Source organism: Rhea pennata, chromosome 4 (assembly GCF_028389875.1).
Source record: "Rhea pennata isolate bPtePen1 chromosome 4, bPtePen1.pri, whole genome shotgun sequence".
NCBI lineage: Eukaryota > Metazoa > Chordata > Aves > Rheiformes > Rheidae > Rhea > Rhea pennata.
In genome coordinates this window covers 6,490,230-6,509,173 of record NC_084666.1, presented here as the reverse complement: position 1 = coordinate 6,509,173, position 18,944 = coordinate 6,490,230, and the positions used below count along the sequence as shown (strand labels likewise).

The window sequence follows — 18,944 nt, the reverse complement described above, 5'->3', positions numbered from 1 at the left end:
ATGAAAATATTTGAAAGTTTTTTTTTTTTTTTTAAGTTTTCCTTCTGAAGCCAAGGAACAAAAATGGGAACCAAATCCTTCTCCTCCCTAAACAAAGTCCTGAAGTGGAGTCACTGTCTGATGAACTTTATTTAGCACCTCCTTGGGAAGGTCCAGGCAGCAGATTTCTGTTAATTTGTCTGTCAGAGCTCTCGTGAGCTGCCTCCCCAGACCCATCATTAGCATTTTGACCAATGTCACTTTCTGGTGGGAACTTTGCCTCTCAGACACAAGGCTTTCCTTCTCTTTCTTCCCTCTTTCCTACCTGTAGTGCTTTCCACCTCCCTTAATGCCAACTTTTTTGCTTTTTGAGTGTGACTGTGACTCAAAATCTTCCTTCAGGACTCTCTGCTCTGAGCAGGCCCTTCCAAAGCTCTCTTCCTTTACAAAGAGCCTACAAGATATCTATATATTCACAGAAATTGGATTCGTCTGAGTTAGATCCTCTTGGTGCTCATTTCTTTTACATGCATTTTGTAAGCATCACACATCACAGAAATCCTATAAAATCAAGAGAAGTAATAGTCGCTCTGATGCCCTGAACAATCCTGTCATGATGCAGCATGGAGGCTGCTTGCTGCAATTCTCTGTTTTTGACCCTCCATAAGAAACTTGCACAGTTTAAAAACAACCTTTTTATTCCTATCAGCCCTGCTCAGCAGCTAGGCAAGCCTTCCCTCAGTTCCTCCTATTCATAAGTATTTTACTCTACCCCAGAGCATACCCATGATCTATAGTATTTATAAAGAATCCAGAAACTATTTCCCGACTTTTTATAATCTGTAAAGTTACTGTAGACATGACCCATCTAACTGAGCACTGAGGCGAGCTGGTATGAGAACACAAAAGCTGGGTAGCTTATCCAGGATATGGCGAGAGATTATGGCTTGTGCTGTTCTTTCTGCTTTGTAGAGTGCTGGATAAATTCTGTGACGTGCCAGCACTCAGCGTGAAGGAAGATGCTTGATTTATTTCTTGCAGCAGACTGAGGGAGTGATCAGATATACAGCAGCCTGACTAGGAGTCATCACAGTAGGGAGTTATTTCACTTTTAGGGATGCTAAAATAACTGATGTCATATCCTGAAGAGGGAAATGCAAGGAATTCTTATGGGTTCACACATTTTCATGAAAAATCAGACACAATGGAAACAATTTCCTGTTTTGAGAGAGATTTATCGTTGGCACAACTGTTGAGTTTAGCAGAACTAACAGAAATGCACACATGGTTTCAATTAATACGCTGTAATTAACAGTTAGGCTTCCTTCTACAGCAGGAGACAATCAAAATGCCCTTTGTCCTCCAGCTGCTCTCAGCAGTTCCAGTATCGGGACCTGAAAGGAGATCGGCAAGGCGTTACTTGGAATAGGGCACGTTAAGAGAAAAAGGGAAAAAAAACAACCCCATGAACTTCTGACTACTGTTCCCTTTCTTCTCAGTGTTTACAGAAGTAACGCAAGGCTCTACTCAGTCATGAAGCATGGAAAGTTGGTGACAGCTGAACGAGTGAACGTGGATGTGCCATTTGACCTGAGATGAGGAAGAAATCGTAGGGCACGGCTCAGCAAGCTGAACGATGGTACAAATTAGCAGCGCATCGGCTGCTCCACAGAAACTGTTCTCCTCCATATTCGTATTGCAGGGCATGCACATCTCCTTCAGACTGGGACACATTACTCATACTGGACCTGGGAGAAGAGTACATACTTGGCTAGTAAACCCACACTCCGTCTTGCCTCCTGGTAACTTGTTTGTGTAGCTGGGCATAGACTTACAGGCCTTGTCCTCCCAGCTGATCTGCCCTGATGGGGCCACCAGCAATGCATGAATGAGAGTTTTGGCTGAAGCCACCCACATTGCAGGTATGTTATTCTCTCCACGCCCCACCTGAAGAAGGCTTGTCCAGCACAAGGTCACTGAGATCATTAAGGACATGGCTGACATCAACATATTGAGAAACAGAAAAGAAGAAGATAAATTTCCTTGCCATTGGCTGTATATTGCTTTAATATAACCCTTTGTTTAACTCAGGCATCAGGACAGAAGAAAATAGCAAATTGCAGCCTCACCTCACTGTAAGAGTCACACGTCCTTCGGGGGGAGAGAGACAAACTGCAGTGGCTTATACAGCAAGCACTCCCAACGGGGAGAGGGTAGAGGCCAATCTTCGTGGATTCCCTGAGCAAGTAAACACACACAAGTGTATCATTCATTGGTTTAGTCACTGCAGCATTTCCACAGCCACCCTTAAATCGATTAAAGATCAGATGTTTCAAATTGGATGCCTAATGCAAGGCACCCAAATCTAATTTTAGACAGTTCATTGGACTGTCTTTGATTTTTAGTGCTGTTGAGCTGACAGTCAGTCAGCCCTTCTCAAAACCAAATCACTTTCTGAGCTACCTCAAAATGATACAGGTGTTTTTTTAATTATTTTTTTTAAGACTACTTAGACTACATTGGCCTAGGCTTATATTTGCTGATCATCTCTGAAGTCTCCTGTACTTGTCAAATGCCACATGAGCGCATGCTGAAGCATAAGCAGAACAAATTCATTTCGCTGAGGTGTTCCTATTCCTTCATCCCTGCTTTCTGTTAGCAAATGTTGCAGTAAAGCTTCAGAGAAGCCTGTCTGCCTTTGCATCATGTTACTCTACAAAACTTTATTAAAAAAAAAACCAACAACAACACTTATTTGCCTCAATAGCATATTCACTGATGCACAAGAAAGTCTTTCCAGGACACAGCGTTATGAACGTATGTCCATTCTCGCTTCCTCTGTGCTTGCTCATAAAGCTGATCAATGATCTCCACCCAGTTGTTAGGGGGAACGTGGAGCCACGTGCTATAAAGCCACAATGGAAGATGATGTAGAAAATGGATATGAGTGCTGGAGAGTGGAAAAGCCGATACAGCGGAGCTTGAGATGGCCATCAGCTCATGGGTACGTTCTCAGCTTTCTCTTCCTCGTTGCCTGGTACTTCTGCTTTGAGCGCGGAGCGGAAACATGAAAGCAGGCTGTGCACAGACACACGTACCCCAAGCCCGGCAAGCCCCCGCTGTTTACAGCTGCGTGGCAGGCGTGTGCAACGCTCTACTCGTGCTAGGCAACGTAACACCTTCACCACACGGGCAGAGGAGGAGTCGGCACTCAAGCACTCCTAAACGAGTGCGGCTGGCGTATGCGGTCTGCTTTCTTCATTTGCCAAGCTAGAAAAAACAAGAAGAGAAAAGTCAGACATAAATGAAGAATAAGGCACTTAGCTAAGGATCTGGCATGACCTTCTCCCTGAGATCTGAGGATAATGGTGAATTAGTCTATGAATGAGTAGGTTTCATTGCTGTAGGATGCAACTCTGCTATTATGCTCCTGATTTCATACCTACTGCCCAGGCCTCCTTTTCCGCACTGTGCACAGCTCGGTGCGGAGACGTGAAGGACCTCAAGCGCAGAGAAATGGCTAATGCGCTCTCAAATTTGACCGCTATACGCAATGTGAGTGCAAAAGGTGCCCTCCTAAGGGGTGCCGAGGCTTCTGCATTACAGACACGAGCTATTTGGCCCAGGGACTTTAGGGAACGTTCAGCTATTGCTGCTGAAGGCGAGTCTCGGTGTTGGCTGAGAGAAACCAATGTGAGCTGAGCATATCCTACACACTGTTTTGATCTGGACTCTCAAGAATTTTACAGCAGTAAAACTTCTGCTGGCCTCAAAGAGCCAGGCAAAGAGCCAAATTTTTCAAGATGCTGAAAAGTCTCACATTTCAGTGATCAACACCTCGTCCGGGTGACTCATTTACCAGAAACTGATGGAACTGGTCATCCGGTGGGGCAGCTACAGCCAGCCAGCGCAAGACAAAAGATGAGTCCTTACTGGGATGAAGCCAGCAAGGCTGACTGATTTTTTTTAAGCACAACAGATGTATTTGAGAAAGGCTGAAGGCAAGGTAGGAAGACACCGAGCTGATGCAGAAAGCCACTATAGCTTCTCCCACTGTGCTCCTGAAGCGTGGACTTCTAGGCACAGACCTTCCTGACAACCAGCTCTTTCTGCAGGGGGGAGAGCTACAGCCAAACACTGCATTTCAGCCTGACTTTGGACTAGGGAAAAATATTCCATTTATTTCCTCTTTCCCTTCCTTCCCTTTCAATAATTTGAGGAAATCTATACTATTTGCACTAGCTCCATACTTACTGAATTTATTTTTGAGAGAATGAATTAAATGCTTTATGTATAATCTAATTTGCACATAAAAATACTTCCAGGCCTATTAAAGTCAAATAAATGTAAGGATACATACTTCACAGTTTCGACTAACCCTGTGAGGAGAACTTGTATAAATACCATAGTACTTCTTTACCACTGACATATCACTAGCATGAGAGAGTGAAGAGAAATTAAAGACCAGATAAATAAAAATCATCACTTCTAACTTGGACACAAAGGGAAGATTTTATCATTGTGGCTCAGAAATAGCATCAAAACAGGGAATGATATAATGCAGTTACAAGAGAAACATTCTGAGAGAAAAAGCTTGGCTATGAACATGAGGTATCATTTCTCATTATAGAAATTATAAATACATATGTACAATATATATATTTCTCTTATAATATATAGCATAATACTACAGACAAATGAAGTCCAGTCCATGCAGCTAGAATTTGTAATACACATAAATTGGAAATGTCTAGCACTAAGCTTTGACCTAAATAACCCTAAACTGCTTGTCAGATATCAGGACTGAAGTGCAGCAGCACTAGCAGCGTTCAAAACATTGCTCTGAACAGTTTCTTTGTTAATTCTAAGAACTCCTGCTTCATTTTTGTTAATTTTCATTCTGTTAATTCTAAGAACTCCAGCTTCATTTTAAAGCTTTAAATCTCCTCCCTCTCTCTCTCTCACACACACACACACAACTTTCAGTTTCCCCCACTAATATTGGAAAAAAAATGCAATATACTACTTCTTTCACCTTCCTCCCCCTTGAGTTTCTGGCTTCATTTCAAACTTTCATGCCTTCAGTAGAGAAATAAGTAGGATCTGATTCTGTCAATGCAAGAAGGAACTGTCTTCAGGCCTGCAAGAAGGTCTTCCGTGACCTGAAGATCTGTATTTTTGCAAAGTAGTGCTGTTGGGTATCAATCCTGTCACGAGGCTGATTGCGATGCAAGAGGTATTCAGTACATTGTGCAAGGTAGGCTCCTGCGGATGTCCCTGAGTTAGGAACCCAACACATCAGTCACTTTTGGAAATTTAGCTTTATACTTGTGCCCCAGTCTCATGCCCTCGAACACGAGAGATTGCCAGCACACAACACCCTAGGTAGGGAGTTTTCTGTAGCTCTCTGAAATCAAAACACATCATTGTTTACTTGAAGTTCAACAGGGCTTAAGGTCTAAACCTCACTTTGCTCTGCCAGAAAATACCTGTCAAATTGCACTGCATTGCTGTATATTGAGCCTCTCAGAATACAGAACAGTAGCGCATTTGGGGGTGGGGGATGTTATTGCTTGTTTTCAAAGATTTCCTGCAGAAAGGCTGATGACACTTTTCTTATTTATGGTTTCTTATTTACACTCTTTTTTGGGACCCAGATTTCTGGTATCTGTGAGTCTTCATCCATTTTAAGGGTGTAATCAGACTTTTGCTGACCTGGCTTATAAAGATACTGCACCAAGTCGCTCACTCTCTCATCCTGAAAACACAAGCTGCACAACTGGAATATAAATATAAGAAGCAGGACTGGAAACAGGTAGAATGATGCCAACACGTCTGACAGGGCTGTAACCTCCTTCCTCAGGTCATTCCCACCAGTGGATGTTAAGAATAGTCAGAAGTTGTGAAATGTTAATGCAAAAAAAGCTCATCTTTTCTCAGCAAGTTGTAAATCACACTAGATGCCTGTGGAAAAGTGGGAAGGAGAATCCAGACCTCCAGCTCCTCACCCTGATGCTTTAACCTCTGTATTTTGACTGACAAACATAGTTATTAAACAAACTGACACCTTCCATCCTGCAGGATGTCAGTACCGGCTGAGAGCTCTATTCTGAAAAACATGCTTTAATTTAATTAAACAGTAACAGTCCTCTTAACTTGCTCAAAGAACAGTTTTATCCTGTAATCCAATACCATAGAAATCTGGTGAACTTGAGATAGCTAAAGGCATTAAATTCAGGTCATTTAAACTGCTTTTAATGAATGCCCCTCAATCTTTACAGAAATATGCTTCGACAAGCTAGCAGATTTGATTTAAGGAGGATATATTTCGTAGGCCAAGGGTACGGTCAACCGGCTTGCCAGGCGTTGGCGTTCCCCGGGTGCCTCGCCGAAACCACAGCCTGGGCTCGGGGCACGCAAGGCAGCGTCAGTGGCCCTCCCTTCCATCGTAAGATTTTAAGTGAGATCCTTCCACAGCGAGACCGACCTCTCATCGCTTTACGGGATGCAGAAGGAGATGCCCCGTTTCAGCTGCAGCCTTTTTCCAAACGCACCCAGCAGTAGGATCTCGCCAAAAATGTTTTCACGCACTGTAGCCAGTCATAAAAAGCTGACGGCGTGAGGAATATAAGCCATAAAAAAGGGGCAGTATTTGGCAGGCACAGCATGTCCACGCCACGCTTCATAGGACACCGAAGCCGGTAGCTGCCTTCAGAAGCGAGCACTGGGGCTCTGATCTGCGTTCGTCGCACAAGCGACTGCAGCACTTCCAGACGCGGTTGGTTAAAGCCGATCTGCCGGTCTGCGGCCGAGACCAGCCGAGGCAGGGACCCAAGCGCTGGCTCCGTCCCGTCTTCAGGGGGAGGGAGGAGGACTGGCAGCAGCAGTCTCCTCCACGAGCGGTGACATAACGGCCAGGGTTAAATCTGCCAGAGTCCCCTTCTACACCACCGCAGACGAGGTGAAAAACCAGGCCTTAGAAGACCCATATACTTGATGCAGGGGACCTGGCGAGCCAGGGACAGGGCTAAAATTGAAACGTAGAAGTCTTCTCTCAGGCCCTTATTTTAACCAGCAGATTGTGCCTTTTTTGTGCTCAGCTACACTTACACCGTTTAACTTGGTGATGAAGTTTTGTGGTCAGAACAAACCCTTGCCTGTAGCTCACACCAGCCGCTGGTGATACATAGCAGCTCTTGTTCGAAACCAAGCAGCAGGCAGGTTTACTGGAAGAGGAGACAGATCAAATTTAGTGCTGTTGGTCATTCACAGATGAACCCTCACACCTGCATAAAACACTACTGCCTCCAAGGGGTCTCCAGGAAGATCTGCCTGTCTCTGTTTGGATGTGACAGCAAGATCGGTGACTGTATGCGTCTCAACTCAGAACTGTAATGCTTTGGTGGTTTTAATGAGAAGAACAGATGAGTAAAGTCAGCTTTCACTATAGTGTGGATTCCTTTGCTGCTAAGAAGGGGGAAGCAAACATTTACAGTAAAGGGTAAATAAAGTCATCCATCTCTGTATCTAGTATTTTAAAAATGTCTAGCACGCAGATAAGTTGGCAAATAGGTTAAAAGCTAGAAACAAGGCAATCAATAAACACATGGACAGTAATCATTATCTATGATTTCAGAAAATAAGGTATCACTTATCTAAGTTAGACCTCTATGTCACATACGCTAGATGAGACAATCTGCTATGCCTCATTTGCAGCACTTACATCACAGATTAATCGTTGCTTAATCACATTGTGGCAATAGCTCTCCTTCTGGGATCTTACCATATTTTATGTTCGATGTCAAGAAAATTTATTCAGAGCTATTCTGCAAAGCTTGAGCAAGCCCTTTCCAGTGGGTGTGGCAGGAGGGTATGGAGGTAGAGCACAGGTTTGGGAATGACCATTAAAGACAGATATTCTGTTCTGCCAACTTATGCTTTTAACATATTTTCAGAGCTGTTTAATCATCTTCTCCTCACTTCCAAAAGTGCAATTCTCATTTGAAAAAGCAATTAAACAGACATTTATTTCCTTTCAACAAATCTGTTCCTTGTATATGTGCAGAGTCCTACATCGTGGCCTTACCATCTGCTGGAGGTCTTATTTTCTTAGACTGACTTTCTAAAGAAATGAAGAATGTGACCATACGGAGCAAGGGTTCCCTACGAATAATTCTGAAAGACACTGGCCATATTTGTACAGCCCTATTTGACAGGGTGTTAGAAATATCAAAGAGATCTTATAACGTACCAAAATTTGTTAAACTAGATGCCCTGGGAGAAAAGAAAGTCCTTACTATTTGTCTTACTAAGGACACAAGCTGCAGTGTCAGCCACATGTTATTTTCACAGCAAAGAATATATGTAGGAAAGAGTGCTTTAAAAAGGCCAAGCAGCCTGCAGCTGGCATGAGAAAAAGTTAACATACATAACTTATGATTGAACCTGCTCTCTTCCCCAGTAAATAATGAGAAAAGCAGTTACTAACGTATGACTTCAGACTCCCTCATCAGAAGAGCTAAGGATAACAAAAGGCCAAGGAAAGTGTCATGGGTAAGATGCAGAAAGGCACGTAATTCCTGAGTGAGGAAAAGGATCCACAGAAGAAAGCAGAGGCATTACCAGCCTCAAAGACCAGGGAAGACTAAAAAAGATGACCAGAAAGAAGACCCTGTGAACACTTTGAACTTAAAGCTGAATTCACATAGACCTCCGCTCCAGGTTCCTGAGACTCTCAAGACGTCCGACCAACAAATTGTTATTGGAGCCTACATGTTCCTGCTTAATTTTCCTTAGTTGTGTATGGATCTAATAAACCTAGCCTGCTAGAGGATGAACTGCTTGACTGCTCAGCCTCTCACTACACAGATTCGTAACTTCAGTAATAGAGAAAAAACAAAACAAAACAAAACCGAAGTCCAAGGTTCCAAGGTTGCAATCAGCCACACAATGCAAATCCTTAGGAAAGCAGACTACTTATTTTCAGGGCTTTTTAACCTACTTATTATTCCTGCAAAACTAGAACAGATCAGAAAGAATTCAAAGCTGAGGGCTGTGGACTCTACTCCACCCCACAGCACAACAAAAAGTTTCAGCCTTACAGCCAACAGCTTTCCGTAAGGTATCACACAACCCTCAAATCCTCTGCACAGCCCCAGCTCCGCACAGTGCAAGCAGATGCAACACAGCTCTCCTGTTCCTCTCGGCCAGCCTGCCTGCCCCAGGGTCTGTAAAGGCTGAAGTGTTTCCAGCCTTCACGGCTCACTGAAGGTCTCATCTGAGAGTCCTGGGAGCAACATAAAAGCTTTAACTCCATCATTTAAGATTTTCAATTAATTTCATATATGCAGGACACCAGTTCTAATGCCACAATAATATAATCCATATTGTGAATGGAGGTCTGGGGACACTATTTACAACAGAAATACAAAGTTGTTTGATTTTTTTCAGAGTATTGTTTGGATTACAAATCAAGCATCACTCTAACATTCTTGGTCTGAAACTTCCTGTAAATTGCTATGATTGAATGAAGCAGAAAATAGCCTCATTTCAAGCAATTAATTTTGCACACTACACTTTTTCTGTGTTTCCTAAATTAAACTAAGAATTTGGACTGCAATAAGAAAAATATACTAGACAATGTATATCTGACAACCAATTACATGTTTAATACAGACTCATTTTCCACTCTCAGAACTGGATGAAAAAGAATAACAATTGCAAATAAGATCTGGAATCAAAAGCCTTTGACATTCTCCTTTAAAATCTGTCAGTGAAACAGTTACAGAAATAGCTGGGAACACTGCAGTGCACTTATCTTACAAATTTATGTAGCTTCCTAAAAGAATGATAGAAATCGCCCTAGTAGGCACCATCAACATTAGAAAGAAGCGGTATATTTGATGAAATTCCAAGAGAATTCTGTAGGCTACTGACCCTTTTTTGGGTGCATATTCCAGAAGAGATTACAGACTGTCAAGCTTACATCACTGCAATGACTGCTGTATGTGTAAGATAATTAAAAATGGATGCGTACCTACTACCCCAAAGTCTCAGATGACAGGATTTTTCTTGCTTCCAGATTGGGACAAAAAGTTTGAGTTAAAAAAAAAAAAAAGAGTCATCATATAGTAAACAATGGTTAAGAGAGTCTAGACACAGAATCAGCTTCTTAAAGCTAAGCAAAACCTGTATCAGTATCCCAGGATAGATTCATCCCAAAGCAGCTCCTCCTCTGTTTTGCCATCTGGCTGTGGTTTCTTTTTATCTTTTTTGTGCTTTTTGCTCTCTTTTTCACTAGGGCTTTCTTTAAGCCTTTTGTCTTTGTAAAATTTTGATTTCTTCTCATTTATCAAGTCTATGTCCACCTTCACTCGTTTTTGCTTCTCACTTTCCATTCCAGAATCTTCATCTTTGCTGTTTTCCTTTCTTTTCTGCTTTGTGCCTTTTTTCTCATACTTCAGTTCTTCGTCGATATATTTTTCCTCCTTAATATGTTTTCCCAGAAGTTTCTGTTCCTTTTTGTAGGAACTGATAGCAGTTTCAGGAGACACAAGTTCATGGGAGCCATTAGATTTAGCAACTGATAAGCCAAAGTCCTCATCACTGATGGTAGCCACCTCAGCTGCTTGCTTTTTTATACAATATCCCACGTTACAGTGACAATCAGGCATCTTTTCTGGTGTATTCTCACAAGCTGGTGACTTTTCCCCCGTGTTTGTAGGTGAGTGTGTTTCTGAGCAGAGGCTGGAATGCTGGGTTGGTTCTCGTGTAAAGTCTGAAGGTAAAACCTCACCAGGGTCACTTCTTCCCTCGACATCTTCACCTTGAAGCACTTCCTCTTCTGTCTTTCTAAAAGGTGTTTTTGACTCCAGACCTCTAGCTTTCTGTACTTTAATGTAATCTGCTAGTTCATCCTGAAAGGAGTCATAAACTTTCTTTGAACTCTTCGCGAGACTGACAACGGTCATTTCTCTGCAAGAAAAGGATAGGAAGTCTTAGCCATTAATACTAATTTATTTGCTTAGGGTCTGGTTATTTTAAGAAGTCAGGAAGGTAGAAAGACATATACGATAATAGACAATTTATATTTCCACAGGTAGGAAAAGAACATATTTCAAGCGTGTTGCTCTGTATAGCCACATGTACCCTGCTCTGTATGACCATAATTGTAAAGTCAGCTGAAGTTATAGTGGACAGATTCTACCCTCTGTGAAACTGAAGATCTGAAGTAATTTCATGAAGACCAAAGGTATTTCTTCTGACATGGGACACAGTAAAAGAAGCTTTTAAAATGACTGCATACATTTTAAAACTATTTTCAGAAAGAAAATTTAACATCCTCCCTCATTAACTAATCTCTTATTAGGTGCAGATACTAAACAATTACATTACCTACTGACTGCCAAGTTACAAAGATACCCATTTGCATAGGAGGTTCATTCTGTTGGACTGTTGTATTAGTTATTTCTGGTGAAGTGAATGACTTCACAGCAGAAATGAAACAAATCTGGATTGCTAGAAAACACGATAAGCTTCTTTCCAAGGGAAAACTAACTACCAGTCTATATTTTACTCGCCATTTCCCCAGACTGGAAGATTAGGTGGTTAGATGACAAGGATACCCTCATTGGGAAGAGCAGCTCCAAATACCCCTCCCTTAAATGCCTCTTGCATTGTCTTAATTCACCAGCTTTATACATTCATTTTGTTAAAACATAAATAACCCTGCAGCATTTCCCTACACTCTTGTGTTTTCTTGGGACTCTAACTCATTAACTAAACAATTAAAGTCATATCAGTAATATGCCAGTCACATTAATATGGTACTCTAGCTTAAAATGTATCTTACCAAAATACCTAATGTGAAAATAATCTTGGTACTTGGTCTACACTTACACAGCTGTCTCCAACAAGTATATCTTTACTCATCAATGGATAAATCACAATATCCATTCTGCAATTAATACAACCTACAAACCCTTTTCTAGGTTAAAAGAAATCACCTAACCCATAAATCATCTTATGCCAAAAATAAGATGTTTCGTTGATGAATGCTGAAGTCCTGTTGTCAGTCAATGGAAACCTCTCACTTTTCTGGATTAAGGTCTTACTCCCTTTCCCTTTCCTGCCAGGAAAAAAAAAAAAAAAAGGCCAGAAAAATTGTGTAGTGTCAAAACCTTTCCTGTGGACTGCCATTGAGGATGTGACTGTGAGACCTCCAAAACTGAATTTCAATTAGAAGTATAATGTTTAAATGGACAGTGCCCCTTAAAGCCAGCACAAAAATACACAGTAACTAGTCAAAGTCACTTAAGAGCACCCAGCAGGCCTAATACAGAAGACAAGCTCTTTCACAGGAACTTGAAAGTACAAACAACAGGTGAAGAGTGATAAGAGACTTACTTAGTCTGGTGCTTATTTCCTTGCATGTGGGACTGGTACATTTCTATGGATGTAAGTGTGATGTTACATATAGGACATATGTAATGACCAACCCCAACTGAGGAAAAAAAACAAAAAACAAAAAAAAAAAAAAAAAACAAAAAAAAAAGAAAGAGAGGTGTAGGTTAGAGAGACTTCAAAAAAAAAAAAAAAAAAGGCAAAACTCAAAACACATCACATCCTTCCCCATGCAAGAGTCATAATATAATGTCCACATAAACAGCTTTTAGAGACAGATAATGTTCTCTGCTGCAATGTATTTCCATTTTACACTAGAACAGTATTTATGAAAGCAGCTGGTGAAGTACAGGGCTGCAGCATAACCACAGACTAAACATTAACAAAGAGAATATTTCTGACAACTGAAATTATCCAAAATAATTCTTGTACACTGTTAACAAGTTCTGATGAAAACAAACTATACTGAAAGATTAAATGCTATTGTAAATACCTTACTCAGAGCAAGCACCCACAGACACCAATCCTGTCAATCTGCATTTAATTCAAATAAGAGCAGTTCAAACATTAGCTGCTCAAAAGTTCATGCAGAGTTAGTTCAGCCCTGGGCAGAAGATGTTGAGGGAGCTATCAACACAAGGCATTACGAACACAGTACACAGGGTTTCCGGCAAATATAAGACAGGAGATGAAGAAAACCTTGTGTCATTTCCTCCTCTCCTACAAACTGTGCCATCCATAGATCCAAACACAAGAAAATCAGCAGGTAACTTTTTCCCACCACACAAACCCAAGAGCTTCATCCATTAGTAAAATGCATCATTAATTCCAATGGGATACTGCTTTGCATCAAAATGTATTATTCCATTTAAGTTCCATCAAGATTTACTTAGAGCTGGTTTACACTAACAATGACTTCTAATTATTAACTAGGATTTTCAATTCCCTATTAAAGAAAGGGTCAACAGCTCTCCCTGTCCTACACAGGACCAGATGATGCTCCATGGAAGTTGTTGGCAGTGGCATTGGTACAGGAACAAGGTTTGGGCATTGGATAATGTTTCAAGAAAGATATAGACTAACTATATAAGACAGTCCTCAGGGGAGGCTGGAGAACTATGACAGTCTAGAAAACGTATTTTGCTAATGTGAAAAGATTGAAATAATGATGATCATTTTGGTGAACAAAGGATTAAGGTAAGACACGATACCAGTTTCAATTATTTAAAGAATGTGAAAAGAAAAAAAGGAAAGTAATGAATCATTTCCTGCCTCTACTTCTTGCTCTGTGCACAGTGAAGAGATGCACTGTGGCCAGAGAAAGTTAGGTTAAATGTGAGTAGAGGGTTTGAAGATTGAGAAGATAAAATTAAGAAGTCCTGGGCTATCTTGCCTATGGAAGTGGTGGAGTTTCCACCACAAGCTTATAGAAGCTTCACAGATACATATATACAGATATGGGTGGTCAACCCTTGGTTTGGGAGATCGGGTTATTTTTTATACTCCTTTGAATCTGACTGCAGAGCTCAGTAAGGACTGGATTTGGGTCTCCAAGTCAACAGGAAATATTTACAACCTAATGCTGTCAGAGACAGAGGTGTTTAACAGTGCACAGAAGAAACAGAAAAAAAAAAAGAAATAAACTTGTTCTACAGCACAGGAGAAGCCTGCACAAAACAGAGTATTTTATTGCATAAATGAGAGCTGAGCACTAAAGCAACAATCAAAAGTCTCTGTAATGCTTCTTTATGTCTTGCTTACCATTTGTTTTGGATTCTGCAGGGACAGCTTTGTCTCCCAGCTCCTCCATCATCTTTTTACGTGCTTCGTTTCTTCTGTGTTTCTTACCAACATAGTGCTGATGGGCCATCAGTGGATTATTGAAGGGAGCACAGCAGAGCTTGCAGTACTTGTCTGGATCATTTAACTCTAAATTTGTACTGGAGGATGATGAAGACTCTTCAGCTTTTGAAGTCAGCATGGGCTTCTCAGTTGAGGGTTTCGGCAAAGCTGGAGACGTGGAAGTAGAGGATAAACCTGCTGACAGCACAACAAAGTAAAGGCTAGAATGAAACAAATAAGTGACTGCAGAACTACAGGGCTGGAAAGGAGACCAACCTGCAAGAGACTATAAAATCTCTTGGTTCTTGCAAGGATGTGAGAGTGCAGACTGATAAGGGACACAGCTCTGGAGTATTCAGAAACCCCACCATTAGATAACAGTATTAATCATCTGTTTTTGATGATTGGTCATTTTAAGGTCCTTATACAGTCCAAAGGAGGGTTTCACCTTGCATAAGGTGATTCAGAACACCTATGCTATGCTCCATTTTGTTCAGCATCTTGTACATGACTAGTTTCAGTTAATGAACATAATTTATCAAACAGAACAACATCTGCTTTGGGCTGCAATGAAATTCTCAGAACAACAACAGACACTGTTCATTAATACCATATTTGAGATATTTGTCTTTAGCTTCAGTCAATGAAAAACGAGGAATTGAAAAGCAAGAAACCTTTGTAGCTGAACTGCACAGAGCAATGTCTTTGTTTATCCATCTAACGAGTTCTCACGTGGCAGCTCCACGACTTTGGCACAACAGGAAAGCACAGAGACATAGCAGGTGTAGGAAGGTACTTCACTATACTTGTTTCAGAGTGATAGGCAAGGACATGCACTTGTAGGACCTAACTGTTTAGTTCTCACCAGAGACAGGCTGCGTTTGCTGAGCTGACATCTGGGCTTGGTCTCCTGATAATCGCTTTAGTTTTTTAGCATGGATTTTTCCCAAGTAGTGAGATAAAGCGACAACTGGGGAAGTAAAAATCATGTTGCAGAGATTGCAGTACTTGTTTTTGTCCACTGCTTCTCTTCCATCCATCTGAAATCAAGCAAAGGCAAGCTCAGTTTCAGGCATTCGCTGAAGTACAAGGAAACATTTTAGTGAGTGGTCTGAGGGAAGAGTCACCTGAAAATTGATACAATCTTCTCTCTTCTGTTTCCCATGCTCCTGCCTCTCTTCCTTCTCACTGTGCATTTGGATGTAAAGCCGAACTTTCTGAGCATGTTTTTTGCCCTGGAAAGAGATTAGAATTATCTCTGCTTCATTAACAAGGAGCCAGGCATTGGTACATCCAATGACTAGGATTTCATTTGTCAAAAACTGCTTTCAGCACTTGCTGATCGTATTTGTATAAAGCAGAGCCACAGCAGATAAAGGCCAGCTCATGTAACTATCCTATTTTTTAGTCAGTTATATAACACTTAGCATTACTCTTAACAATTTCTCCCAGACAGCCCTCAGAGTCATCTACATTCAACTCTTTGGGGAACCAACAAATCCAGACATGTCCCCCTACAGACAGGAACGCTACAGTGGTTAAGGAGAAGACTGCACCCAAGTCACAGAACGAGTCTGCTGAGTGTCCTTACCACAAAACCTTGGTGCTTGACATCAAGGCCATCCTATATCATGGCACAGAAGACTGACAGGCAGCACGACTGAACAGGAAGCCTTTTCCGCCTGTACAGTCAATAGAGAGAAACAGCTTTCCCCTCTGGGTGACTTAGTATTTCCAGCTTTTCCAGCTGAGATGATTTCAACACCTTTCGACTGAGGATACCAGAGTCCAGGTACCTAAAATTAGATGTTACATACACTTCCCTTAGCTGCACTTCGTTCTTAATTCTTAGCTGCTCCTCCAACCCTCAACCTTCACACTCCTGCACTTATCCACATGCCACAGTATACACTGGTATCCTTCCAAGCAAAACAAGCAACCTGTCTTCTCTGATCCGATGCCTTCCAAGTGACTATCAGTGATTCTGAAGTGCAGTCCAGGGTAGTAGAGCAAATATCATCAAAGAGAACAAGGTCCCATATCACACCTGGCTAGCCAACACAAACATGACTGAGAAGAAAGAGCCAGTTATTTCCTTATCAATTCTTTCTGTAATGATGAAATCAGGTGTTCACAACAGCATCTATTATTCTCAACTGGATTCAGATCCAAAAAACAGAAATTCAAGCTGACAGTCTGAACTTTGTGAAGTGCTGAGAGTACATCTCCTGCCTAGGTTAAATGGAAGTAAGGAAACACAAAACCTTGCAAGTGTTAACCAGTACTATGAACAGTAAGAAAGTTCTCCAAGAGCAACCAACATCTTGAACTTTAATTTTTACCAGGAGAGAGAAGAAGAAAGAAATACCTGCACCCACAAATCTGCACACACTCAAGGCAAAATTTCAAAATAAAGCATGCTTTCCCACATCTATGGCAATATCCCAAGGCACTTGTGGGCAAGAAATGCCTTCAGCATGATTCACGCAGCCTGCCTCACACAGACACGGATGCACAGAGAGCAGCATGTGTGCATTGCTAGGTGCAGGGTCCGAAGGCACGGCCTCTGCATTGAGTGCTGCCCCATGCCATCCATACGTTCTGGGTAACATGGTGCAGATGTGCTTCAACCACATCATGGCTTGAAAGAGTTTAGTTTCTTCTACAGTCATACTGCAATATGCAGGTGACTACCCTTCACCACCAAATCCACAACGTTCACAGCATTCAATTCTGGATAAGGTCTAAGTCTAGAACAAGTTTTGAGGAATTCACTACTGAAAGCTGTAAATGGCCTGTTACAACACAATGCAAAAACCCAGAACAAACAAAAAAGCCCCAGTGCTTGCTAGGAGAGATCCTCCCTTGCAGCCTACCTCGTAATGTGACATCCTTTGGGACTCAAACTGCAGCACTGCCCCGCAAACTTTACAGAAAGTGTCGGTAAAAAGGTCTTTCCTTGTTGCCTCATCTAAAATGCCATCTAAATGTAAAGAGCAAAGGGAAAAAAACATCAGTAGTTAGGACACGATAAGTCTGCATGTTTCTGCTTATACAAGATATTAACCACGGATGAAACTCCGAGCAAGATGAGAGAACGCGATGAGGTTCATCCACTGGATCACGCTGTACCTGGTTGTGGCTTTCAAGAATGATGTAAAGCCAACTAAATCTTCCTGTTTATAGATGTAGTACTCTCATGGACTTATGAAGTATTACTATAAGTGTGCCTAGACTTTAATAACAAAAAGACTCTTCACAGGATTCACAGCTCACTTCAAATGGTCAAGTATTTCTGACATTCTGCCTTAAAAAGAAGGATTTTAACTGAACTCTGTCACATAGTCAGCTAAATATAGAAAAATACTTTAAAAAGAAAGAATTCAAAGAGAGACAGGCAGTTGCTCAGTATATGAAAAAGGTCAAGGGGTCTCAGATACTTAGGAAGATTGTACCTGGGTCCTGTATACAAATTTAACTGATTTAGTAATATCAGTAAAAACTCCACCACTGGCTTGCCCTGATTTTCTTTGCGCCTTATATACACTTTAATTTGTACTACAGTTAGCCTAAATTTAAAGCACAATAGCTATTGCTGGGTAATTCTTTGCATACACTTATCTGAGCTAGGAAAAAAAAAAGATTTAATCTGCACTTAAAAGTAGTGCCAACATCACGTCAGTTAGGAGAATTTAAACACCCTTCAAACTAGCATAGCTGCGCTTGCAAAATCCTAGTAAAAACAAAGCCACAACACTACGACATCATTTTTTTTTAAATCCTCTCAATACAGTTTAATTCATTAGCGAAACCAGTTTAATTCATATTGCCTAAAAAAGCTGCTCTGCTAGAGGCCATTCTTTCAGTGAGTGAATTGACCCGTACGGTTATACTCCCAAATCCTTTTTTGTGCCAACAAACTCTAAGAGCAGCTAATTCCTTTTCACTTCCTGGCCACAGTGGGTTATACTTTAATTTCAAGTAAGTTAGAATTTAACTTTTTTGGCACGTCCTGCTCTTAAAAAATAAGACAAAATTAAATCAGTTTAAAGAAAATACAAAAGGAGGCCACAGTTTTAACCAGGCAGTTTAACTAGACAAAGTTCTTCAAGTGAAACCAAGGTCAAAAGAAAAAAAAAAAATACTGGGGAAAGTATCATGTGGCTTAATTAAGCCTCTTCCCTCTAAGTTTATCCACTGTATGAAGCTGTTGTCCATCCTTGAAACCAAATGTGGAGTGGTTTCCAAAGGAGATCTTCGGAAGTGCTTTGCTGTTCCCTGGAGAGCTCATGGGGCCAGAAGGCATCATTCCCCTCAGTCTCCCGGCTCTTCAGTGCCAAGAAGCACCTAGACATCCATAGAGGCAATCAGCCTTTAGCATTATTTCTAAAGATTACTGACCTGGCCACCTGCCAAAGGCACATGAAGTCCAAGGGAGAGTGAAAAAGATGAATGAAATACTGTGGAGAATGTCTTGTAACTTTACACGGACTCTTAAAAAAAGGGAGCATGAACTTGAGTACAAGCTGTATGGCGAATGCTTTAACTGAGTCAGTATCCTCCCAGGAAAGAGATGCTGCTTGTGGCTCAGCAAAGTGGGAACTTGAGACAAGGAACGTAAAATTGCTTCAACAAGCCAACGATTATTGATACACATAGCCAAACCTTTTCATACAGGGAAGGGAAATATGGGCACAATAAACACCTTAAGTGGATGCACA

At 41.3% G+C, this 18,944-nt stretch overlaps 1 protein-coding gene across 6 annotated transcripts; it reads right to left on the bottom strand.

Moving 5' to 3' along the window:
* Window positions 1-1,193: 1,193 nt before the first annotated feature.
* KRCC1 (lysine rich coiled-coil 1) lies at window positions 1,194-17,198 on the bottom strand. Of its 6 annotated transcripts, XM_062575118.1 has the most exons (11): window positions 17,100-17,198; window positions 15,351-15,458; window positions 15,089-15,263; window positions 14,143-14,421; window positions 12,385-12,481; window positions 10,016-10,953; window positions 3,078-3,249; window positions 2,109-2,217; window positions 1,815-1,976; window positions 1,570-1,727; window positions 1,194-1,373 (listed from the first exon to the last, which is right to left on the bottom strand). In XM_062575118.1, the coding sequence occupies exons 1-6, from the start codon at window positions 17,112-17,114 to the stop codon at window positions 10,173-10,175; spliced, it is 1,455 nt and encodes a 484-aa protein (XP_062431102.1). In that variant the 5' UTR covers window positions 17,115-17,198; the 3' UTR covers window positions 1,194-1,373; window positions 1,570-1,727; window positions 1,815-1,976; window positions 2,109-2,217; window positions 3,078-3,249; window positions 10,016-10,172. The 6 variants fall into 6 exon arrangements, with proteins under 6 accessions (XP_062431102.1, XP_062431103.1, XP_062431104.1 ...); XM_062575119.1 differs by lacking the exon at window positions 1,570-1,727; XM_062575120.1 differs by having other exon boundaries at window positions 1,194-1,727; window positions 10,168-10,953.
* Window positions 17,199-18,944: the final 1,746 nt, after the last annotated feature.

Bases quoted from the DNA above. Each gene is read 5' to 3' on its own strand.
- KRCC1 (XM_062575118.1), bottom strand. The intron at 12,482-14,142 runs GTAAGCAAGACA...TTTTTTCCTCAG, and splicing joins TGCAGAATCCAAAACAAATG to TTGGGGTTGGTCATTACATA. The intron at 10,954-12,384 runs GTAAGTCTCTTA...CTTTTCTTGCAG, and splicing joins GGAAATAAGCACCAGACTAA to AGAAATGACCGTTGTCAGTC.